The sequence below is a fragment of the Ciconia boyciana genome, chromosome 8 (assembly GCF_034638445.1).
Source record: "Ciconia boyciana chromosome 8, ASM3463844v1, whole genome shotgun sequence".
Classification (NCBI taxonomy): domain Eukaryota; kingdom Metazoa; phylum Chordata; class Aves; order Ciconiiformes; family Ciconiidae; genus Ciconia; species Ciconia boyciana.
In genome coordinates, this window is record NC_132941.1 from 28,997,519 (window position 1) to 29,021,542 (window position 24,024).

The 24,024-nt window shown below is 56.0% G+C and overlaps 1 protein-coding gene across 1 annotated transcript; it reads left to right on the forward strand.

Annotated features, from left to right (window-relative positions):
• Positions 1 to 1,228: 1,228 nt before the first annotated feature.
• Positions 1,229 to 23,487, forward strand: PALD1 (phosphatase domain containing paladin 1). The gene is made up of 20 exons (XM_072871185.1): positions 1,229 to 1,362; positions 8,909 to 9,106; positions 9,247 to 9,349; positions 9,535 to 9,714; positions 9,788 to 9,952; positions 10,092 to 10,252; positions 10,410 to 10,485; positions 11,153 to 11,301; positions 11,387 to 11,483; positions 11,590 to 11,694; positions 14,731 to 14,826; positions 15,023 to 15,157; positions 15,789 to 15,905; positions 15,991 to 16,170; positions 16,887 to 17,084; positions 17,413 to 17,553; positions 18,032 to 18,103; positions 18,278 to 18,418; positions 21,578 to 21,733; positions 23,162 to 23,487. The coding sequence occupies exons 2-20, from the start codon at positions 8,922 to 8,924 to the stop codon at positions 23,309 to 23,311; spliced, it is 2,607 nt and encodes an 868-aa protein (XP_072727286.1). The 5' UTR covers positions 1,229 to 1,362; positions 8,909 to 8,921; the 3' UTR covers positions 23,312 to 23,487.
• Positions 23,488 to 24,024: the final 537 nt, after the last annotated feature.

Consider the following 24,024-nt stretch of genomic DNA (forward strand, 5'->3'; position numbering starts at 1 on the left):
AAGGCCTTCGGCAAGGTGGGAAGACCAAGCATGGAGGCTGTGCAGATGGCTTGCTTTTAGGCCAGGCTGCTGTAAGCAGCTGTGTTTGGGTCTGTGAAAGGGATGCTATGTATCCAGCTCCACTTAGGGCAGCTGCTTCCCACTGTACCTGTGGTTAAGAGCCCTGGGACCTGCCTGTCCAACAACGTGGAGGAGACGAGATGTGCTGAGGCTGGGCGGGGGGCGGGGGGGGGTGTCCATCTCCAGCAGGCTGCGAGGAGGCTTAAAATTAGCAGAAAGCACAGATTCCTCTGTAAGCTTCAGCTCTCGCCCTGCTTTTAAAAGTGTTGCTGAGGGCTTGCAGGAGCGAGTGCTGGACCTTTACTTTCCCCATGTGAGTTTTGAGGAGCGATCCCCCTTGGCATGATAAAGCAGGGGGGCAGGGGCTCCCTGCAGGCTCTTTCACACCAGTCCCAGCCTGGATCCAGCAGCATCCCTCGCCCCCATCGCACACATCCCTCCCTCCTCTTCCATTTCTGGGAAGGAAAAGGGCATTTTGGCTTTGAGAGGTGCTGGCAGTGCCTTGATGCTCCCAAAACTGCTGTTGTCCTTCTGAACCTGGCTGGGGTGGTGGCATCTGTCGGTCCCTGTCTGTCCCAGGGGGTTGACACCAGGAGGGGATGTGAAGGATCAGTGTGGTTGGGGGATGCTGTCTGCTGGGGGTCCCTGAGGGGGTGGGTGCTGTGGCTGGGGGCTGCTGCATGCCAGGGGTCCCCAAGGGGATGGGTGCTGCATGCCATGGTGTCCCCGAGGGGATGGGTGTTGTCTGGGGGATGCAGTGTGCTGTGGGGTCCCTGAGGGGGAAGATGCTGTGGCTGGGGGCTGCTGTCTGCCAGGAGACCCCCTCAGGGATGGGTGCCGCGGCTGGGGGATGTATGTGCCATGGGGCCCCTGAGAGTATGGGTGCTGCATGCCAGGGGAGTCCCCAAGGGGATGGGTGCTGTGGCTGGGGGATGCTGCATGCCAGGGGGTCTCCGGAGCGATGGATGCCGCATGCCAGGGCGTCCCTGAGGGGGCCGGTGCTGTGGCCGGGGGTCCCCGCGGGGCTGGGGGGTGCAACGCGCTAGGGCACCACGGCAGGGCGGGCCCGGGGGGATGTCCCGGGGCGGGGGCCGGTGCTCGGCAGCCGGCGGGCGCGGCGTGGGGCCGAGCGGCAGCGCTGCCCCTCCTCCGGCTCCGCCTCCGCTTCCTCCCCCCGCCGAGGCTCCGGCGGTCGGGGCGGCCGCGGGGCTGCGCTCCCGCCACCCCGCTCCCGCCGCCCCCATGGGGCGCCCGACGGCGCGGCCAGCCCGGCGCGGGAGCTGAGCCCGGAGCCGCCGCCAGGTACCGCATCCCCCCCGCCCCGGGACCGGGACCGGGCATCCCCCCCGCCCCGGGACCGGGCATCCGCCCCGGGACCGGGCATCCCCCCCGGGGCCGGCTCCCCTGCTCATCCCCTCCCCGGGGGGGTGGTGGGGGGTGTGTGGTCGTTTCCCAGCCGGGTGCGTTGGGCAGGGGATGGAGGGGCAAGGCTCGGCCGTGGGGTCCCAGCTTGGAGCCGGGCGGCACCTCGGGGGGTGCCCCCACACCTCCCAGCGCCACCCCGGGGGGGCGGTTTGCGGCCAGCCCCCCGGTTGTGAGAGGAAGGCAGGTGCCGCTGCTGGGAGCAGCCTTCCTCCCGCTGGGCCTGGGGTGCTTGTTGGGCAGGGGTCCCCTCGCCGCAGAGCCAAGGTGGGGGGGCGATGGGGGGAAGCTTTGTTTTGCCCCAGGAACACAAACCCCACAGCGTGGGCATGAGGTGCCCAAACCCTGGTGAGGAGGGTTTATCCGCAGCCAACGCTGTGCTTCAAACCTCTGGAAAATAGATGGGTAACTAGTTTTGAGGCCCAGCATCCGCCCCGCGGCATCCTCCCAGCTCTTGTGCCTTTGCAGTCCCGTTTCCTATTTAAAAAGGGCTTTTCTCTCTCTCTTGCTGCCTGGAAGCCAGCCCTGCAGGAGGCTGACCCAGGCGAAGAGCCCAGTGTGGCCGTCTGCTGGTGCCAGCCGTGCCCGCTGCGGCCGGAGTGCCTCAAAGTGAGTTTTGGGGTTTGCATCCCTGAGCTGCCTCCCTTACACTCCCAAAAGCCATCTGGGGAGCAGGCTGTGAAATGGGGAGCTGTGGGATGGCTCCCTGTCGGAGGATGAAGATGGAGGAGGAAGAGGAGTGGATGTAACCACAGTCCCTTCCCTGCTCGGGGACCATCCCAGTCTGGGGTTTGGCTCCTTAGCCTCCTGTTTGAGGAGCACAGGAGGAGCACGAAACCTGGGATCACTCAGTGATGGGTTTCCCACTGGCATGTTAGTGCAGGGTACATCGGAGAGCCCGGTGGGCTCCCACCACTGTGTAGGACGGGGTCACCTCGGCTGCCATATTGCCTGGGCAGAGCCGGGACATGGAGGATGCCCTAGGAGGACAGACTGCCTGCTCTCGCTGAGCTCCTGCTCAGCATCTGTAGCTGTTGGGGCTGAAAACTTCCAGAAACTGTGTCCAGGCTGGGTTTCCTTTGGCTGCCGGACTTTTCCGGACCCCTACCTCTAACCTTTCCCCGGTGCATCACTCCTCGTAGCGCTGGGGGGGTGAACACCACCTCTCTTCCCCACAGCACTGAGGACTGTGGCACTCGTGATATCCCAAGCTGTGTCCTGGTCGTTACCCTGCTGGGTGGGGGGGGGCAGCAGGTTTTGGGGTGGCCGTGCTGGGAACGTGCAGGCATTGCCTGGGGAGGGAGCAGGCAGGCAGGCAGTGGTGGTGGGACATTTCCTTCCTGGAAGGCAGGAAGTGATTATGTCTTTGCACGAATGACACGGAGCCTAAAAATAACTGGCAGGTCTGTTGTGAGCAAATACCCCCTGGGATTTGCTTGATTTTTGCTTTATTTAAGAGCAGGGTGGGGGAGAAAGAGAGCCTGGGAGAGCTCGCTCTGCACGCTACCGCATGCAAAACCACCAAGCGTGCAAAGGCGCGCGTGACGACGGGTGCAGGCGCACATAAGGTGCTGCTTGTGTTGCAAAAGGTGTGGTCTGCAGCAGCCCGGCTTTGAAAAGCAGCCCCGTGGAAATGGAGCCGTCCCGTTGCTCCGCCAGCCTTCCCTGTCGGGAGGGGAGCCGGTGGTTAGCTATGAATAGCACAAAATCATAGCCCTCGCCTTCCCAAAACGCCCTGGCTGGGCTTCTCGTGGCGCTGAGCCTCCCGGGGTTGGGAGAGGGGTGCTGCGCCATGGGTGCCCCCCTGGAGTCCCCATCCTCGGGGACCCCCCGACTGCTGGCCTGCGCGGGGTTACGCCACAAAACTTCCTGGGGGGAGGAGGTGGAAATGGCACAGGGTGAAAAATTTGGTGGAGTGGGTTTGGGCGTGGGGCCGTGGCGCTTCCTGGTGAGTCGGGGAGTCTTTGGTGTCGGAGGAAAGCTCTTCCGCAGGACAGTCGTCTCTTTGGAGATGTCCCCGGCCTTTATCTCCACCCTTTATGGCTTTTTTTTCTTTGCACTATTGAAAAGGAACTCTTCAGTAAGCATGCTCGCAGACCTTGAAACTGCAGGCAGTGAGCTGCCTGCACAACCAGCAGCGCTGGCGCTTGCAAATTAGGGCTTTGTTCCTCTTTCCATTGATGCTCATTGATAAAACCCCTCACTTAAACATCAGGCAGCCTGAGCATCTCCTGCATGTCTGTGAGCTGCCTCTCGCCTGTTGGCCCTGCAAAGCAGCACCCCAGGGACTGGCGTGATGTGTGGGGGGACCTGCCAGGGGTCTTTAAAAAAGGCAGTAAAGGAGTTTTTTGGAGAGGAGACGGTGTGTGCAGTAGCTGCTCATCCAAAGGGCATCCTGCACCTGGGCTGCTGTGAGCCATTACAGGTGGGCTCTGGTGCAAAGTCGAGGTGGCTCAGCCAAAAAAGCCCTGTTTGTTTTGTATCCTGCTAATGAGATACTCACATTTATCTCTTCATTCCTCCTGTGCATCGCCCAGGCTTTGCTTAGTGAGGAAGGTTTGACACTGCTGATTCATAATTCACTGTAAACCAGGTTTGGGAGCGGGGGCTGCAGCCTGGGTACTGCTCCTGGTACCTCCCAATGGGTACCAGCATCCTCCCCATCGGTGGCTGCCTCTGTGGTGGGGTGCAGTTGCACCCACATTTCTGGGGTGATACGCCTGGATGCCTTCTTTTTCTCCCCTCTCCCTGTCTCAAACAGCTTTCCCTGACTTCAGGGTAAGGACTTTTAAATCAAGTAACTAAAGGTGGGTTGGTCATGTGGAGGATGGGGATGTGGCGCTCGGTTTTCTGCCAAAAGGCAGGAGCGTGTTGGGGAGGGGGTGTGAAATGCCCAGTCCTCATTATCCCAGCACTCCTGCTTGGATTTGGGGGAAGGCATCCCACTGATGCTTTCCCCCCCTCCTGGCAGATGTTGGCAGTGGAGCACAGGGCATGCAGGGGATCAGCAGCACCGATCTCTGCCTGATTGAGAAATACCTCTGTACTTTCTAGGAAACAGTGCTTATTTAGTTATATTTTTGGCCGTCAGCACTGGCTCTCTGAGGAGCCTGGAGCCCATGAGAATGGAGGGAGGTTGCTTTTCTTGTTTAAAAATAATAACAACACAATCAAGGCTTGTAAAATCAGAGCTGTCTGCTGCAAAGGTGGCTTTCCAGAGCCTTTTACTCCCCATTGCAAAGCACTGTTGGGTTGGTTTAAGGCACTTTGGGTTGTGTTGCTTCCTTGTCTTATTTCACCCTTGCAGCTCAGTGGGCAAACGACACAATTAAAATAAACCACACCTTAATATGTTACTTCTCACCTTTCCTTTTTGTTTTATTATATTTTTTTAACAAGCCAAGCTGCTTCCTTCTGGCATCACCTGGAACAACAGGAGCCCGGTTCCCACACAGCCTCTGCTCCGGGATATCTCCTAACACACGCGGGCTCCCCTGGCAAAGGGCTTGCTGTTTGTGTGTTATCTTATTTTCACTGTTTTTTGAAAAAGAGGGTTAAAGAGCATGCTGGGGTGGGGGGCTCGGCTCCAGTGCTTCCTCCGGGGTTCGGTGATGCCCCTCCGGCAGCGCTGGAGCTTCCTGCCGGTTGCTGCGGTGTTTCCTGCCTCCCTGCTTGGGTCACCAGTGCCGGGTGCCCCCCAGTCCCTTGCGGATGCATCCCTGCCGGCTCGGTGCCAAAAAGCTGCTAGGGCTGCCCCGCGCCCAGAGGAGAGATGGATGTGTTAGGAGGATGCTGCAATTGCTGCTGCTTCCCAAAGGGCTTTGCATTTTATTTAAAAAACTAGAAAATAACATGGGGATGCATGGAGGGAGATTTATTTGATTTATTTCCTGCTGACAATGAAGTGGCCAGGCAAGTGCACGCTTCCTCCTCATCGCGGCGGCCAGGGCAGATGCATCCTGCAGCTGCAGCCCGGCCATCCCCCGCTATATTTAGTCCATTGTTTGCTCCGGCTTTGAGTCCTCGCCAGGTCCCTGGGCACGGGAATAACCCCCATGCTGGGCGGCGGGGGAGAGGAGCGGCTCGGGGAGGTGGAGGGCTGAGCACTGTACATCACCGTGACTTATGTGGGAGAGGCCGCAGAGCCTCTCGGGGTCATCTCTTGGGGTGCTCGAGCAGCATCCCGGTGCAGTCTGTGGCTTCTCCAGCATTCCCCATCCACCCTGGGCTCAGCAGGGCTGGTGGTGCTGGGAGAGGGTCTACAGGGGAAGGGAAGCACCTATACATTGCCCACCCGTAGGTTCCTCTTTCTCTTTAGGCAGCAGGAATAATTAACCGGCTGCTGCTGGAGCTTTGAATTCAAGCAAAACACCTGGAGAACAGTGCCGGTTTGTTTGGGCGGGATGCCCTCTTGCAGGGTGTTGGTCCTTTTTGCGGCTGGGGAGAAAATGGGCTCTTTGTTAACGAGCTACAGCCTCAGTTTGTCTTAGGCTTGGCTTTTAGGTCCCTGAGATTAGGGCTGCGAGTAAGGCGAGGGGATGAGCTGGCTGGGTGAGTATTTCTGGGGTTTGTCCCTGCGCCCCTCGCCCTGGGGAGGAGATGCAGGCAGGAGGCCAGGATGCTGTGCAAGGGGTTTTGTCTCTGCATCCTCTCTCTCCTAGAAAGGAAACCCCTAAATATGGCATCGTGCAAGGGAAGGGGTGCTCAAAACTGGCTTGCCCCAGCTGAAGGCTAATGCCATCATAAAACCCATGCGGACCACTTCCGAGCATCCTAACCTCTCATAGTGGCATGAAAATGGAGCAAAGCCCCACCAGCTCGGCTGATTTGTTTGAGAATAACTCAAATCTTAATGTGCCAGGCTGAGATGTCGGTTACAGTAGGGTTCTTTAAAATACAGGTAAAATAATAAAACTACTTTTTTTTAAGAGTAAGTTGCCTGCCTAGGCACCTGCTTAGTGTTTGCTAACTGTGTTCAACAAATGAGGAAAAATCCTGATATTTGGGCTAATCCAGAGCCCTTTGGTGGGCTCGTCCCTCCCAGGCTGGTCCCTGGGCTCCTGCCCCCTTTGGCTGGCCTGTGATGGTGGCTCCATTGCATCTCTTCTCGTCGCAGCCACCAGCTATATTTGGGAGGGTTTTCAGGCAAGATCATTTTATCTGGTTTCCTGGGATAGGGTTTTGCTTCCCCACCCATCCCATTTTGTGTCCCAGCTTGCAGGGAAGCCCCTTTTCCCATGGCTTTTTAGAGCAGTTCCTGTGGTTTGCCCAGAGCACCCATTTTGGGTAATTTCGGTACTTTTCTGGAAGATGCTTGGTTTTGGCTGCCCAGCTGAGGGGGGGAAAGAAGCTGAAATGTGATTTCCTCTCTGCATTCATTTTGTGCTTTGAAAGACCATTTCCAAATCTGCCTGGTGTCTTTTATGTCTGTTATTTGCCGGAGTGGTTCATGAGGCAAAAAACATATCTCTGGGGGATTTATGGTGAAGGTGGGTGACTGCGCTGGGGGGAGAAGGACGAAGGAAATACAGAAGCTGCCTGTGTCTGCCTGCAAGTTGGGGAGTGAGTCTCCATCCCCCAGCATAGGGGTGCTGGAGCAAACCCAGAGGGATTGGTACAGCTCATCGGGCTGCACCGGCTGCTTTTGAAAAGATGCACCGATTCTGAACAAAATAAGGGAAAAAAAAGCATCCTGGCTGAACGCCCCCCTCCTGCTTGCTGGCTGAGCTCTCCAAAGCCACGAGCGCCTGCTCTGAAACACTCAAAACCTCCCTATATATATATATTTTTTTTTTTGCTTTATTTTTGCCCCAACAGTGTTTATGTAAAAGAAAAGCATAAGGGGACTTGGAGAAATGGCACTGGCCTAAAACAGCTGTTTTGTTTTTTTTTCCTCCCCCTCTCTCGCATGTAAAAGAAACCAGGCTGCCTAATGGTGCAGAAAATTCACGGTACAGCAACAAGTTTTCTGCGGAGCAGGGAAGAAGAACGATGGGGAGGAGGGGAAAATCTGCGCCAGGGCATGGCCGTCTCAAAATAGCACATTTTCCAGAGGCTTTTCCCCCCCGTTGAAGCATTTGCAGCTGCTGGGGGCATCGCATTCCCTGGGATTGCAGTAAGGGTCTGATCCTGCACTGCTTGTATGGCAGCAGAAGCAGCTGCAAAAGCATTTGTAGGGCTGGGTTAAAGCCACCCCTGGTTTCCCAGTGCTGTGCATTGCTGCCGAGCAGATACCGTCCCCCTTTGGATGCTGCCAGGGTTATTCCCCATGCAGCATCAGTACAAAGGAGATTTTATTGGGGACCATCTCGGTAGGGGTGGGCAGAGTTTTTTTTTCCAGGCTACCCCCTTGCCATCTCTCGCTTCATTTGGTTACCAGGATCCAGCCCTGGCTGGCGCAGACAGTCGACGCATTGTCCTGGACCGGTCGAGTGTGGCAGGATGCTCCTGGCCGCCACCAGCCCCCCCGCCCCGGGCTGGCCCTTTTGCTTTCATCCTTGTGTAGGGATGAGCTCCCTGGGGATGGGAGGGGGTCTGCTTTCAGGGTCCCCCACCTGCCCTGGGGGAGAGGGTGCTCCTCCAGTATGGGAATAACCGGCTGCTTTAAAGGCAGCTTTCAGATTTGCTCATTAATAGCTGGACGAAATCCCTCATCCCACTGCCTCGAGGCTCCTGATGCCTCTGGTGCAATCAAGAGGGTTTCTCAGGAACCCCTTGCTTTCCTCCTTGCTGCCTCCCACAAATTCTGAGGCCGCAAAAGCATGTGCGGGCGATTCACAACCCCCCTGGCTCCTCCTCTGCTTGCACGTGTGTGCATGCAGACACGCGTGTGTGCATGCACATGCATGCACAGCCTGGACCAGGGAGCAGCCTCCTCAAGCCTCCCTCGCTGCTCCAGGCATGCTGGCAGCACCTAAATCCTAAATTACTAAATATTTAGTAAAATTTATTTGGTGTACAAGTGTTTTCCACCTGGGGAGGGACCCTGGTGTGGTTTACGGGTGCTGTGAAAGCGGAGGATGAGGTTAAGGGCTGTGCTGGGACAGGGAGCTGCTGGGTCCCTCTGCAGTGCCATCTGCTGACTCAGCAGATTTGGGGGGCTGGATCCAGCATTTTGCCTTTTTTCCTCTCCACTTCCCCAGCCCTGCTTTCAGCTGCTCTGGGTCTGGACCCTCCCTGATAGAGGGAGCTGCATGGCATGCAGGCAGAGAGGAAGAAAGCCCTTTGCAGGAGTGGGAGGGAAAGGATTGGGTTAGTGCTTCTTCCCAAATGGGCCTCTCCTCGCCGGCTGTCAGCGGAGGGGTGCTGTGCACCCGCCTGGATTTTCCCTTCCTAAAATGAGAGTGGCTGAAAAAGAAATTTCTCCTCCCCCTCCCTCTCTCCTTGTTTTCCCCACGGTCGCTGCCGCCTTCCCGTCCTGGCGCAGCTGCCTGCGGATTATGGGTACGACCGCCAGTGCGGCGCAGCAGGCAGTCTCGGCATCCCCCCTGGAGAGCGGGGTGCCAGGCAACGGCAGCATGGACGACCAGCACTCCCTCAGCATCCACTCCTTCCAGACCCTGGGGCTCCACAACAGCAAGGCCAAGTCTATCATCACCAACAAAGTGGCGCCCGTGGTCATCACGTAAGTCCTTGGCAGACTCTTGCATCCCCTTGCTGCTGTCTCCAGACCTCTGCGCCATCTTCCCTAAATATTGCTTTTTTTAAAACCTTTACCTATGCCACTATTTATTTCCTTTACCCACCTGCACATGGCTTTTGCAGGTACAACTGCAGGGAGGAGTTTCAGATCCACGATGACCTGCTGAAGGCCAACTACACAGTGGGACGCATTTCCGAGGCCACGCTGGAACACTACCTTGTGCAGGTGAGCATCGCCACCACCCCATGCCAAACTCATTTCAGCCTGGGGTTTGGGGACCTCAAGGTTTTTTGGGGCTAATTTTGAAGATCACCAAGAAAAAAAAACCACTTTTCTTCCCAGCTGGGTTCAAGCCTGCTTGCTCAAATCCACTTATTCCCCATCTTCTCTTTGTCCATCTTGTTTTCCAGGGGAAATATTTCATGGTCAGGGATGTGTACGGCAAATTAGACGTCTTGAACACTACTGGCAGCTGCGGCGCTCCCAATTTCCGACAAGCCAAAGGAGGTTATGCTGTGTTCGGCATGGGGCAACCCAGCCTCAACGGCTTCAAGCTTGTGCTGCAGAAGCTGCAGAGAGAGGGCCACAAGGTTGGTGGGAGGGTGGAAACTGGGGTGGAAAAAGGCAGGAGAGCTTTTGGGCAGCCTCTCCCCCTCTTCGCAGGAGTGTGTCTTCTTCTGTGTCCGCGAGGAGCCTGTGGTGTTCCTGCGATTGGAGGGGGACTTTGTGTCCTACACCCCCCGGGGCAAGGAGAACCTGCATGAGAACCTCCAGCTCCTGCAGCGAGGACTGCAGGCGGAGAGCCTGGAGCTGGCCATCCGCAAGGAGGTGAGGTGGGACAGAAGCGGGGGTCATCACCCCAGTGATAACAGGGCGCATGCATCCCCCCGGCTCAAAGATGAGCGGAGGTGTTGTTGGAGGTGGTGGGTGCCCTGTGGGTTTTGATGGTGGTCCCCATCTCTGCTAGATCCACGACTTCGCGCAGCTGAGTGAGAGCATCTACTACGTCTACGATGATATCGAGCGCTTGCGGGATGAGCCCCATGCTGTGCGGGTGCAGTGTGAGGAGGACATCCAGGTGACAGAGGAGGTCTACCGCAGACCTGTCTTCCTCCTGCCATCCTACAGGTGCTGCCCTTCCTCCTCCTTCTCATGCTTTGCTTTTGCAAGCTGGGCTGCCTTTCCTCTTGATACCCTCTTAAGCCACGTGTCCTCCACTGTGGCTGGGGACAAAGCCCTCCCACAGCCCTGTCCTCCTAACGAGGGCTGTCCCCGTGCCCGGCAGGTACCACCGGCTGCCCCTGCCCGCCGAGGGAGCCCCTTTGGAGGAGCAGTTCGATGCTTTCATCCACTTCCTCAGGGTGAGCTGAGCAAAAGCACCTGGTCCATGGGGCCACATTGGGTTGGGATTTGCTCCTGTGCCTCAGCAAGGGTGCCATGTCAGGGAGCGTGACTCCCTGAGAGCATCTTCTCCTGCTTTTGGCTTGACACTGCCCCTTAGAGGATGCATATGCCCATGGTTGTGTCCTGTTCCCATTGCTGTGGACCCTGCTGGAGAAGTCCATGTTGTCCAGCTGCTTGTCCCTATCCCTGTCTGAAGGTGACCATCCCTTGCCACCTCCCAGCATCCCTGCATAGGTGGCTCTTCCCTAAACGGGTTTGGGAGAAATGATCTGGATTTGTTGCAAAGACTTTCGATGGCAGGGCTTCTCTTTTTTTTTTTTTTTTTCTTTTTTTTTTTAGCCTGGGAGTTTTCATCTCAGTGGCTTGGGGACTGGTGGTGGGAATATGTCCCCTGGGGTGGACAGGCAACGTCCACCAGCGGCTGTGGAGGGCATGGGGACACAGTGGATGGACCACCCATTGTGCTGTCCTGGTCCATCTGTGCCATCCCCTGAGCAAAGGGGAGATGCTACCCACCCCTCTGCGCCTGGGCAGGGCCATCACCTCCACCCTGGCCATTGTGGTAGCAGACCTGGCTCTCCTGGATGCCCCTGTGGTCCCCATCCCTCTGTCCCTTCCTCCTAGGAGAGCCCCAGCCTGCTGCTGCAGGACCCCGGCAGACCCCCACCGGCGCTGCTCTTTGGCTGCCAGACTGGTGTGGGCAGGACCAACCTGGCCATGGCCATGGGCACACTCGTCCTCCACCACCACCGAGGAGCCACCCAGAAGCCCGAGTAAGTGGGGCAGCCCCTGGGGCTGGGGTGGGGGTGATGCCTGTGCTCCTGGATCTGGTTTGATCTCCCTCTTCTCCCACACCAGCCTCCCCCACCCGCCTAAAATGTCTCCCAGGGACAGGCTTCGGGTCATCCAGACCTTCATTGAGATGGTCCCCAAAGGCCAGCAGATAGTCGAGGAGGTAAGAGGGTGCTGGTGAAACCCCCAGTGAGGTGGATGGGAGGGGGCGAGGTTGGTCCCCCCCCATCTGGGGCTAGCTGAGCGGCTTTCTGCTTGCTCCTTGCAAGGTGGACAGTGCCATCGCCTCCTGTTCGGAGATGCATGACATGAAGGAAGCCATCTACGAGTATAAGAAGAAGCTGGAAGGGATCGGGGAGGACTATCAGATCCAGGTATGTTAATTAGAGGATTGCTCGGATGCAGGCCGCCTGCTCTCTGCAGGGTAATTTATCGAGCTGTTTTTGCATGGGGATGAGAAGAATGTAAATTCTGGAAATCCAAAGCTTCCTGTGAGCTGGAAATTTCCCAGGGACGTGAAACCTGGAAGGTTGTGGAGCTTTTCTTTCTTTTTTTTTTTTTTTTCCCCCCCAATTGTTTAAGAGCCATAAAATGGAGCAGGCTGGGATATGGGGGAAAGCTGTCTGGTTTGGGCTTCACCGCTGCTTCTGGTAGATGACCTTGGGGGCAAATAATATCCCATGCCCTGGTTTCGTCAGCTCTAAAATTGGAAAATCCGTACCAGCCTGGCTGGTAAAAGTCCTTGGGAGCTGGGAGGGATTGTTGCTTAGAGGTTTTCCTGCAAATATAGTCACTCAAGGTCAAGCTTTCCTATCTGTAGGATATTTTTTTTATTTTTTTTTTCCCCCCTTTGCTTTGAAAAGCCATCAGGGTGGCTTTCCCAACTGGAAAGCCATGATCTCCCTGTCCAGCCGGGGGACTCCTCACCAGGCGATGGATGGAGAGAGAATGCTCGGATGGAAACGCTGCTCTGATCCCAGCCTGTTTGAGATTAATTTTCCCATTTACATGCTGAATGCGGAGTGGAGGTGCCAGGGATGGTTGTAAAGGGCAATCTAAAAAACAAGTGCTGTGCAGCCAAAGCAAATAGGCTGGAGCAGAAAAGCACCATGAAAATTATTAAACAGGGGGAAAAGAAAGCATTTACTGGCACTTTTTTCGCGTTTAGTGCCAAATCCCAAATTGTACCCCCTTTTTAGGGTGGATTTGGGTATGTTTGGTGCTGCTCATGTGATGGCAGATACTCTCTTTTATAGCGGGGGAAGCTTGGGCACAGGGCAGGGGATTTTCCCACTGCCTTGAAGCCTTTCCCAGACTCTTTCCCCACTGAGGAAGGCTGCTCTATGTCATCCTCGACACCGGGGAAACAAACAGCCGGGGGACTGCCGTAAATTAGCGATGAGGAGTGTTTATTTGAAGTCTGCATGGAGTGAGAGCAGGTTTAAACAATGGCAAGGGGCCAGGAAAATGTGCTAGGTAGGGGGAGGATGAGGAGGGGAGAGGGGCTGATGCTTGGCCATCGAAAAAACAGCCTGGGCTTGGTAGGGCTGGAGGGGCTGCAGGTGGTACCGGGGGGCTTTGCTGGGTGAGCTGGCGGAGCCCCACTTGCTTTTGGGGAGAGGAAGGGCTTTTCTGGGTCCAGAGGAATGATCTCATGCTGGACTGTGGGTTTCTGCCCTGTCTTGGGGATAAAAGTGGAGATTTAAGTCCTCAAGCGATGGTGATGCAGGGGTAGGTGCAACCTGGCATGGGATGCTGAGCCGCAGCCAGACACCCGTGGCACCCAGCTCTCCATGGCTTAAATGTGAGCAGATCATCCCCCTTTTAATCAAAAGCCTATTTAAGGGGAATATTAAGAGACTTACCTTGGGTGAGAGTGCAGGGCTCATTTTTATTGCAGGAAATGCAAGCTCTTGTAGAGAAATGCCGCTCTGCCGGCAAACCCAGCACGGTTCCATCCTCGCAGGCTTTGTTTTGAGTTTCCAGAGCAAAGCCCACTGCCCTGCCTCTTGATAAATGACAGCAGGCTGGATTTCTCTTGCGAGGAACAAGTAAATATTCATGAGTCAACCGCGTAATGTCAGAGATGCGCAAGCCTGCTCGCCAAGCCCACCCCTGTACATATACAGCCTCACCTTATAGGATTTTCCATCGTGTCCTGGGCAGGGAGTCCTGATGGGCTCTCCAGGGATGCTCGCGGACCCCATGCTGGGTGCTCCTTTGCTGGTGCTGGCGTTGCAGGTTAATTTGTTGGATGGGATGCTCGGAAGTACAAACCCTGCCCCGAGGCAGCGTGGTGGTGGTTTCCGAATTATGGAAAATCCTGTGGGTTTGAGCTTGTGTCCCCAGGAGAAGATAGCTGTGCTGGGGCAAGTGCCTGGTTTGGGGAGGTAATGATGAAGATGGGGAGGAGGAGAGTTTGCTTCAAGCCAGCTACATAGGCATCGTGATGCTTCTGGGGATGAAGGGAAAGAGGAGACACTTGGAAATGGAGCATATTACAGGGCATGTGGCTTATGTCTCTAATTAATAAGCTTGTCTTGCTCTTAAGTTTGTCTAGCGTCACCCTTCATTTTGGGGTCTGCCACCCCCCATGAAATGCTGACCCTGCATTGGGTCTTGGGGGTCCTGCTGGGCTCTGAAGGCAGATGGGGGGTCCCCAAGAGGTCCCTGAGCATTCCTCGCATTACCCAGAGCATGGGTCTGTGAGGTGATGTCTCCGGCAGGCTCCCTGCATCCCTACCCGTGGCATCGCTGTCATGGGGACCTCTCTCCCCAGGGATGCTGCCATCTGAGCATCTTGGCTGAAGACCACGGAGGTGGCTGGGGTGGGGGCAGGACCTTGCATTAACCAACCCTGCTCCCCTTGGGTTCGAGTCTCCTGTTAGCATCTGGACTGTGTATCCCCCCCGGACAGCAACGCCCCTTGGGTCTGGTTGGAACCGCTCCCGGTGTGTCCTTGGGCTAAAGGGAAGGTTTTGTTTGAGCTGACATGCAAATTTATGTCTTTAAGCATCATTTAATATGGAAAACTTGAAACGTTTCATTTAAAGAAAAAAAAAGCGTAAAAAACTATTCCAGATTGGGTTTTGTAGTTCCACCCTCCCACCCCTCTGCCCCCTCCTTCTCGTTTGGAAGTGGTTTCTTTCCAAACAAACAGCTTGGTGAAGTTAGCATGAATACGCAAAAAACCTTCTGAGCGGCTTAAATGCTATTTCTGCCCGTCTTCCCCCCCAAAACCTGCTGCATAAAAAAATATTCCTCATGCTTGTTTGCTACTTGCTTGTCTCTCTTCTAAGCCAGCCACAAACAAGCGTGTGTAGGGCTTTTTCCCCAGCCTTCCGGCTTGCTCTGGGCTGCAGGACCGGTTGGCATTGGGCATCATGAATCCCACCTGCCTCTGCTTTCAGGGGAGCAGCACCAAAGAGTATTTCCTCCAGAGGACTTTGCAGAGCCTCGAACGCTATTTCTACTTGATTGCTTTCAACTCCTACCTTCATGAGCAGGTAACCCCCCGCCCCCAACCCAAAAACCCCTCCTTTGCTCTTTTTTTCGGCTTCCCCATGTAGTGGGAGGGAAGGGGTCTCCGCCTCTGAGGTTCCCAAGCAAATGCAGGCTTTTTCAGTGGGGTCATGGGTTGCGTCCGGGCAGGGGGTGTGAGCCCAGGCTGACAGCGCGTCCCCCCCGGCCCCCCGCCGGCAGTACCCCCTGGGCTTTGCCCTCAGCTTCAGCAGGTGGATGTGCCGGCACCCCGAGCTCTACCGGCTGCAGGCGGAGATGAACTTGTCGGAGCTCACCGTCACCGGGGACCTCGTCACCAAGGGGACACGAGTACTGGTGAGTACCTGTCCTGCATGTAGGGATCAGGCTGGCAGCTCCTTGTCGTCCCCTGGGAATGGCACCTTCCTGGGATGCTCGCCCTCAAAGAGGTTTGGTGGGGTGGGAGAAGTGAGGGGTTTCCCTATTGTAGGGCAGGTGCTGAGTCTTGGGGTCTCCAGGTCCATGTTGGGGTCTCTAGGTCCATGTCCTCCCTGCATCCTCGGCAAGGGTGGGCATTTGGCTAGAGACCCTCTGTGCACATGGGTGTGTCTGCCCCACAGACCTTGGGTACTGGGATGCTGGAGCACCCCATAACATGAGCCTGAGCTGGAAGACTAGCTGCAGCTTCACCTTTCTTGGTGCTCCTGGGTGGCTGTGGCAGGGGGAAGGAGGCCAGAGCTGTTGGTGGCTTGCTGCTGCTTTGACACGGCCTTACTGCAAGAAGAGCATCTCCCACCTTTGAAATGCAGCTGTGCAGCTTTGAGCCCTGGCTTGCTGGGGTTGGAAGGGTTTGGGGACTTCTCCTGAGCGGGGACCATGGGTGAGAGGTTGTGGTGTGCTGGGAACCCCGCTGCAAACCTGTGGGTAGAAGGGGGCAGCTGGGATGCTGGGAGGACACCCCTTTTGCCCAGGCTTTGCTCCACTGCAGGTGGCAGATGAGCGCTTCTGCCCGGATGTGCTGAGCACCACCAAGGAGATGAGCGTGGCCAACTTTCGACGGGTGCCCAAGATGCCAGTCTACGGGACGGCGCAGCCCAGCTCCAAGGTGAGGCGCATGCACCCTGCAGCGGGCAGGGTCGCCCACAATGGGCTCCCAGCCCTCCCATCACCCTTGCTGCCCCTTCCCCTAGACCCTGGGGAGCGTCCTGCGGTACCTGACAGATGCCAAGAGGAAGCACGCCCGCATCGTCTGGATCAGCCTCCGGGAAGAAGTGGTCCTGGAGGGGAATGAGCAGATCTATACGCTGCGGGAGCCTGGGCACCTGGAGGAGCTGATCCCTGTGCCTGGTGCCTCACCCCAGCAGCTGGAGGTGAGCTCCTGCCTGCCAGGGGATGCCAGGGGCAGCGAGGATTTCTGTCCATCCAGCAAGGGCTGATCTCCCGCTCCCAGGAGCACTCGTGGGTGATGTCCACAGGCTTTGGTAGTCCCTCACCCCCTGGAGCTGCTTGTTTTGGGGTTTTTTTCTTTTAGCAATGAGGGGCAGTGGTCGTATCGGGTGCCGTGCTTGGCTTGTGCCCTCCATGTCTGCTAGAGGCTGGGGACAGCCCAGCTGATGCAAAACCAGGTGGTTGACCCGCTCTTTATTGCACTGCAAAAATAAAGGAGTCCTCCTGACTTTGCTGTCACTGTGTAAGAGTTTGCAAAGGCAGAGCAAAGCGGAGATCCTCCCCTGAAGAATTTATAGTGTGGCTTGAAAGCGAGGGTAAAAGGCACCTGGGGAAAGGAGAGCAGATGTTCCCAGCTGGGTTTCCAGAGGAGATAGGCAGCGGAGGAGCTTGGCTGCCAGTAGCTGCGTGGAGGAGCTGCCCGGGGTGGTGGGAGATGATGCTCCTGAGGCTCCCATCAAGTATGGTGGGGACCATAGTCCTGGGCAGAGGTGGTAGCCAGGAGCTGGTGTGGGGTTTTGTGTTGGCTGTGGGGTGTTTGAGAGGGGTATTAGCCTGTATCTAAAAAAAAAAAAATTAAAATCCTGAAAAAAATTAAGACGAGCAGGTCTTATGGTGAGGGTTTCTCCATCCTCTGCAGAAACTAGAGGCTACCCTGAAGGGCGACCTGCTGAAGTGCCAGAAGTGGCTGGAGGTGTACCTGGAGGTGGAGAAGCAGATGAAGATGTTCAAGAGCTGCCTGACCACGCAGGAAATATTCAGCCAGCAGAAGAACATCTGCCAGGGGCTGACCTACTGCCGCATCCCCATCCCCGACTTCTGTGCTCCCAAGGAGCAGGTACCCTGGGGATGGGACGGTGCTGCCGCCTCCTTCCCAAGCCATCCCTGCTGCTGCGGGGTGAACGTCACTTGGGTGCTCGGTGCCACCCAGCCCCAGGACTATGGTGGTGTGCCCAGGCTCAGTGTGGGGTGCTTGCTGCGGCAGGCAGGGTCCCCCGGGTGCCTTCAGCCAGCCAGGGATGGAGGGAAGGCTGCTGGGCTGGATCCAGTGTGTGCAGCGAGGAGCTCAGGATTTTAGTCTGGAGGCTGCTGGACAAGGGGGATCCCATGGTGGGGAAGGGAGGTGGGCTGCACCCATAAAACCCCCCCGGCTTTGCTCCCGGCAGGACTTTGACCGGCTGCTGGAGGCGATGAAGAGCGCCCTGGCCGAGGACTCGCAGGCAGCCTTTGTGTTCAACTGCTCCAGCGGCCGGGGCAGGACCACCACGGCCATGGTCATCGCTGTCCTCACCCTCTGGCACTTCAAAGTGGGTACTGGGGTCTGCAGCTCTCCCTGGGGGTCAGACTGGAGCGGGGGCTGCTGGGGAAGCTCAGCACAGCCCACAGCAGCTGTGGCACAGCGGGAGGGTTGAAAGGAGTGTGGGGAGGGCTGGCGAGGGCCAGGATGGGCTGCAGGGGGTGGATGCCTGTATGGTGGCCTCTTGCTGTGCCTAGCCCCCAACAAGCTCCAGGAGAAGTGTGGGTGCATCCCTGGTTAGCCTTTACCCTGTTCCTGAGAGCTCCCACCCCAGGACGAAGGGTTAAGGGCAGGAGAGATGTGGCTCCCTCCTTGCAGAGCAGATGGTGGGGGTAAAATTGTGGTCTTCCCTGCATAGGCAGAGGGGAGGTGGAGGATGCCTGGGGTCCTGGTGGGTTGGGTTCGGGGCCTGCATTTCTGCTCAGCTGTTGGGCAGTGGGGACGGGGCACACAGCCCCTAACAGCCCGGCCCTCTCTGACTGCCCCAGGGCATCCCCGAGATGAGCGAGGAGGAAATTGTGAGCGTGCCTGACGCCAAGTACACCAAAGGGGAGTTCGAGGTGAGTCCTTGGGCCTGACTGTTTTAGGGGTCCTCCTCCAAGCCTGCTCCTTGCTACCTTAGCCACAGCTGCTTATTTGGAGGGGCCGGGTCCTCTCCCAGGCAGGGATGGAGCAGTGGGGTCGAGGTGAGGAGGCACGTGGTGAAGCCCGTGCTGCTTCTGCCCATGCTCCAGGTGGTGATGAAGGTGGTCCAGCTCCTGCCTGATGGTCACCGGATGAAGAAGGAGGTGGACATGGCCCTGGACACTGTCAGCGAGACCATGACACCCATGCACTACCACCTCCGAGAAATCATCATCTGCACCTACCGGCAGGTGAGCGGCACCTGCGTGCCCTCTTCCCCGTCGGCACGGGGTTGCCTCTGATCCCAGAGGGTGCAGCTGGGCTCCGGGACCAGCCCTGCTGAAGCTGGATGGTTTCTTGGGCTGAAGCTTTCTGCCATGCCACGGGAGAGGTGCAGGGCTCTTTTGGTCATGGTCACCCAGTGCTGTCCTGCATCCCACCCTGCATCCCGCCTGTCTGGCGCCATCCTGCATCCCACCCGTTGAGCGCCATCCCACACTATCCTGCATCTCACCCAGCATCCTGCCTGTCCGGCACTGTCCTGCATCCTGCACCATCCTGCATCCCACCCAGCATCCCGCATCCCATCCTGCACCGTCCTGCATCCCACCCAGCATCCCACCCATCCAGCACCATCCCACGCTATCCTGCATCCCACCCAGCATCCCGCCTGTCCGGCACCGTCCCACATCCCGCCCGTCCGGTGCTGCGCAGCCGGCAGAGGGCAGGGACGGTCCGTCCCGCTCTGCTCCAGCCCCGAAGGCTCCTCCGGCTCCTCTGAGCTCCGGAGGGCACCTATCCCTGCCCGGGCAGGAGGCATCCCGTGGGCCACAGCCCAGTTTTACGTCGGAGCTTCTGTGGAGCTGATGAAGGGGAGAAAGGATAATTTTTATTAGATTTGGGATTTTTTTAAGCTGTGCAACTACTTCATGGAGCCTCAGAAGGGCTGAGCTCGGGGCTTGGCATCGTCCCTGCCCGAGCTGGTTTGCACCACGTCCCTGCCAGTGATGCCTTGCTGCAGCTCTTGCCCACAGTTGCCATTGACCCTCATTTTCAATTAATGGCTATGAATGATTGCCTGGGGGAGGAAAAACCGAAGCATTTAATCACCCAGTAATGTCTGCTGCTCCCTGGGTGTTTGCCTTCTGGTTTATGGGGTCCTCTGTGTTTTTTTGGGGCTGGGAGAGAAAACCTGATCTCCACGGGATGAGCTGCTGGGGACTGAATATTTGCAGCAATAGCTACTGGGAAATTATTGGGGATAAGTAATTTTATTTTATTCCCCCTCTCCTTTATGCATTATGGGGAGGTGGCCACGTGGCCAGTGGGATGTCTCACCATGTGTGCTTTGCTGCAGAGCAAAAAAACTCCCGTGCTAAACAAGCGGCTGCCTACTTATGGATTTAATTAGGTTCTCTGGTGACCCCGAATGATCCCCCTGCCTTGCTGCTGACTCCTGCTCGCTGTGTCTATAGGCTAAGCCTTGGGGGTCCCAGGAGGAAGACCCCAGCAGAGCAGTGTCGCCAGGCTGCTCCTGGTGTGTTGTGGTTTTTTTTTTTTTTTCTGGAAGACAATTCCCGCGACCTCCTTGCCCCTCTTCCCAGCACTTGGCAGTCAGGACCGGCACGCGGGTGTTCCTGGGCCGTATCCTGTTTCCGGGCTGGCCATATCCAACTTGCCCTGGCAGCCTGGTGGGAATGCGAGATAAGGAGGGAGTCATCCGCTCCCCCCACACCCTCTGCCCTGGGAAGAGCCTTTTGTCGCTGCCTGCATCTTGCATTTTTCTCTCGGCTGCTCCATCTCTCCTGTTAGATTTGGCTGGGCTGGGGGGATGCACGTGCAAATGCTTTAATTTTTATTTGTATTTTTTTTCCCCCAGTGATGGGCAGCTTGAAGAAGAGAATTACGGGAATTGTATAGTCTAGTCATTGCCCTAATGGACTCTTAATTAAGCTGTGGTTAGTGTTTAGAGAAACATGGGGTTTGGGTGAACCAGCAGCCTCGTGGGATGGATGCTGTGCGCCTGGGGCTGACGCTGCTTTGCAGTTTTTGGAGCTTGCCAGGAGATGATTTGCAGGGTAAGGGCAAGCAGAAGGGAAGGAAAAGGTGCTCTGGTACTTGTGTTTGTTTGGTCCTACCCCTTCCCACCCCTAACTGGGAGGAAAAAATAGGAGAATATAAGAAAATAATAAATAATAGGATAAAAGATAAATAATAGGATAATAAAATGATAAATAATAGGACAATAAAATAAAAATTAAATAGGGTAATATAATAATATGATAAATAATGGGACACTATAATACAAAATAAATAGCATAATATAATAACATGATAAATAATAGGACACTATAATAAAAAATAAATAGGTTAATATGATAAATAATAGGATAATAGGATCTGCTCTCTGCAAATACTGGCACATAGGTGCAGAGGAGACTCCTCTTCCAAGGGCAGAACCGCTTGCCTGGTGCTGCCACGAATAGGGGTGCAAGTGGGTTGAACAAACCCCAATTTTCAAAGCCCATGGGTGGAAATGCCATGGCAACAAGCGGCTGGGGAAGGACCTAGAGAAACTGGAGCGGGCTTGTCCCTGAGGGCGGGTTGGTGCTGACACCGGAGCGAGGAATTGCTGCTCTTTGGGATGGTCTGCGGGGTTCACAGCAGGATTGACTGTGGGATCAGGGCTCTTACGCTGGGTGGCTGTTTATTCCTTTTTCATTAATTCCTAAAAGGGGCATCACTGCAGGGCTCATCTGTTCTTAAAATAACAGCTATAATAATAATATAAAAATAGGAGGTGTGATGGCCACCAGCCTCGGAGTGGGGTGCTCGGTGGCTGCCGTGGCCTCTCCTCCTCCAGTGGCGGAGGCTGAATCCAACCTGGAGATGCTGGAAAGGGACACGTTTTTCCCTGGGGAAATGCTTTGCAGTCCAGGAGCTCATGGTTTCGGCTATGCTTTGCACCTGGGCATCTATCCCTGGCTCCTGGGCACACCTCCCCCCCCATTTAGCAGTCCCTCATCTATTTTTGAGGTCTGCATGGAAAAGGGGAAGTTTTTATATGCTGGAAACCACAAGGTAATGAAAGCCTGGACTGCCAAGCCACAGCAGGAGCAGGCTGGAAGGATGTGCTTATTTTTGTCCCCAGAGTTGTCCTCCCTCCTCAGCTGGAGGCCAGGCAGGGGCTGCAGGCTGGGCTGGGCTCCTCGGGGGGCTCACGGGGTCAGAGGGCTGATGTGCAGCAGTATATGTGGTTTTTCCCTCGCGCAAGAGGTCTTCACGGGTCCTTCACCACCAAACTTCTCATGTGGGTTGGAGGACTGCGGATGAGGACTCGGTGCAGGAGCTGCCTCTTGGATGCTCTCCTGAAGCGGGTACCACTTCAGCCTGTTTCTTGCTTCTTCCAGGGCAAGTCGGGCAAGGAAGAGAGGGAGATGTGGACCCTGCAGCTGAGGAGCCTGCAGTACCTGGAGCGCTACATCTACCTGATCCTCTTCAACGCCTACCTGCATCTGGAGAAGAAGGACTCCTGGCAGCGGCCCTTCAGCCTCTGGATGCGCGAGGTGAGGCTTTCCCTGCCTAAGCCACCAGCAGGACCTCGCTCCAGGGCTCTGGGAAGCAGACACCCATTTTTATTTTACATGATTTTTGAATGGTGGGTGGGGACATTGTATCAGGTTCCTTCGCTCCGGGCAAGCTCCCATCTTGCCGGGCTGGTGGCTCTCAGGGAAAGCCAGGCAGGTTGCTGGAGATGGGTGGCATCCCACCGCATGGATGGGGTGCTCCCCCCACCCCAAACCTGCCCTTTCCTGAGTCTTACAGAGTTTTATTTTGATCTGCCAGTTGCGATTACAGCATCTGGGGGTGGGAGGCCACCAGCCAACCCCCCTGGGCCCTCCGCCTGGCTTGGTTATCTTGGCTGGCTCTCCTTGCACCCAAACCCACCTCTAGTCTCTTTGCAGCGTATTAAAAATACAATATCCTGGCCAAACAGGTTTGGGAAGTGAAAGGAAAGAATAATTAAAAGCAGCTCCGCTTTGCCTTGCCTGGCTGGGGCAGGCGGCGACGGGCATGCGGGTGCTGGCACCAGGCATCCAAGAGAATTGGGCGTCAGCTGAAAAAATGGAATAGGAAGTGGGTGAGACACCCCAAATTCTCCATATTTCCTGCTTTTTGTTATTTTTAATTATTTTTATTATGATGCAGAGATTAGTTTTTCTCTCCCCGGGTTTTCGGGGCGCGAAGCGGGCAGCGCCTGCCTTTGTGGGAAAAAACCTCGTCCCTTCACTTGCCTCCGCCAGCGCTGCTAATTCATATTGGCATGTTTGATCCGCTGGGCGGGAGATGAAAGTGGTGGCTGCCAGCTCCGCTCACCGTCCCCCCCTGCCCCATCTTGCTGGAAGGGACTGCGGTGAGGAAGGGGGGGATGACCGGTGCCCACCCCGGCACGGCATCCTGGTTATGCTGGTGTTTGCATTGCCCGGTGGCATGGGGGGAGGCGGTGCCTGGCGCTGCACCATCTTGTAGCGGAGACGTGTGATGCTTGTTGTTGGCAAGAATCTGGGGTTTAAATCTGGTGTTGGGTTTAAATCTTTAATGCATGGGTTTACATCTGCCCGCTGTCTCCCCGTTTGCTGGAGGAGGGGAAATACACCCAACCTGCGGATACAAGGAGCCTTTGACCCCAGAAGTGCCCCTTCCCGCTGCATAATCCCTGTGTTTTTAGCAAAAACAAGGTGCCATTGTAGCTTTTTGGCAGAAGGGTGCCAAAGCCAACAAACCCTGCGAAGGCTGACCCCAGCAGCGAGGAAGCGGCCTATGAAATGTATAAACCCTGGCTGGAGGAAAGCTGGGGGGGCTGTGGGAGTCGGGTGGGTTCCTGGATGCAGGGAGATGCTGGGACCTTCCCCGTGCATCTTCACCCAGGAGGTGGCAAAAGCATCCTAAGGGTGCTGGGGGGAGTTAAATCTCTCTTCTTCCTCTGCTTTCAGGTGGCGGCGGTGGCCGGGGTCTACGAGGTCCTGAACCAGCTGGGCTTCCCTGAGCTGGAGAGCCTGGAGGGCAAGCCCCTGTGCACGCTGCGGGGCCGCTGGCAGGCGCAGGGGGGCACCCCCCGCCCTTTCCGTGGGGACTTCGTGTAGGGTTGGGGCACGGGGGGCCCCCCCGCTGCTTTCTCCTGTGGGGGGAGAGGAAAAAGACTGTTTTCCCAAAAAATGGGGGTGTGGGGAGGGAGGGGTGAGCCCCGAAACTGCCTTAGAATGTGGGAATTTCTAGGGTTCTTTTGGATGCAATAAAAATACTGTAAATTAAAAATCAATCCTTTTTAGGCAGGCGCTTAATTGTGAGGGGGGTGTGATTTGAAAAGCAGCTCTGAAATGCTGGGATGCCATTGCCTGAATTTGATGGATGCACGGAATCACACCAGATTTTTCAAGACCATCCTCACTTTCTCCCTAAACCAGTGCAGCATACACACAAAAATATGTATATTTATATACACACACGTGTATATATATGCATAGATATACACATGTGTATGTATATTTGTGTATCTATGCACATATATATATACATAATATATATACACACATACAGATATATATATTTATGACTCCATGTGTGCATATATATGTATATCTGGAGCCATAAACACTTGTAGCCTGGATTAGGACTCTCAGAGATGCCAGTCACTGTAGACCTGGGTATTTTTAAGGTTTGGGCATCTTTGTTGGTTTTTCCCAACTTTTTTAGTTGTGGATGCAGCTGGGGGAAAGGCAGACATGGTGCCAGGTTTGGGGGTCCCTGCTGCCCCCCCCAGACCTGCCTTTTCAGTGCCAAGGTGATGCTGGGGGTG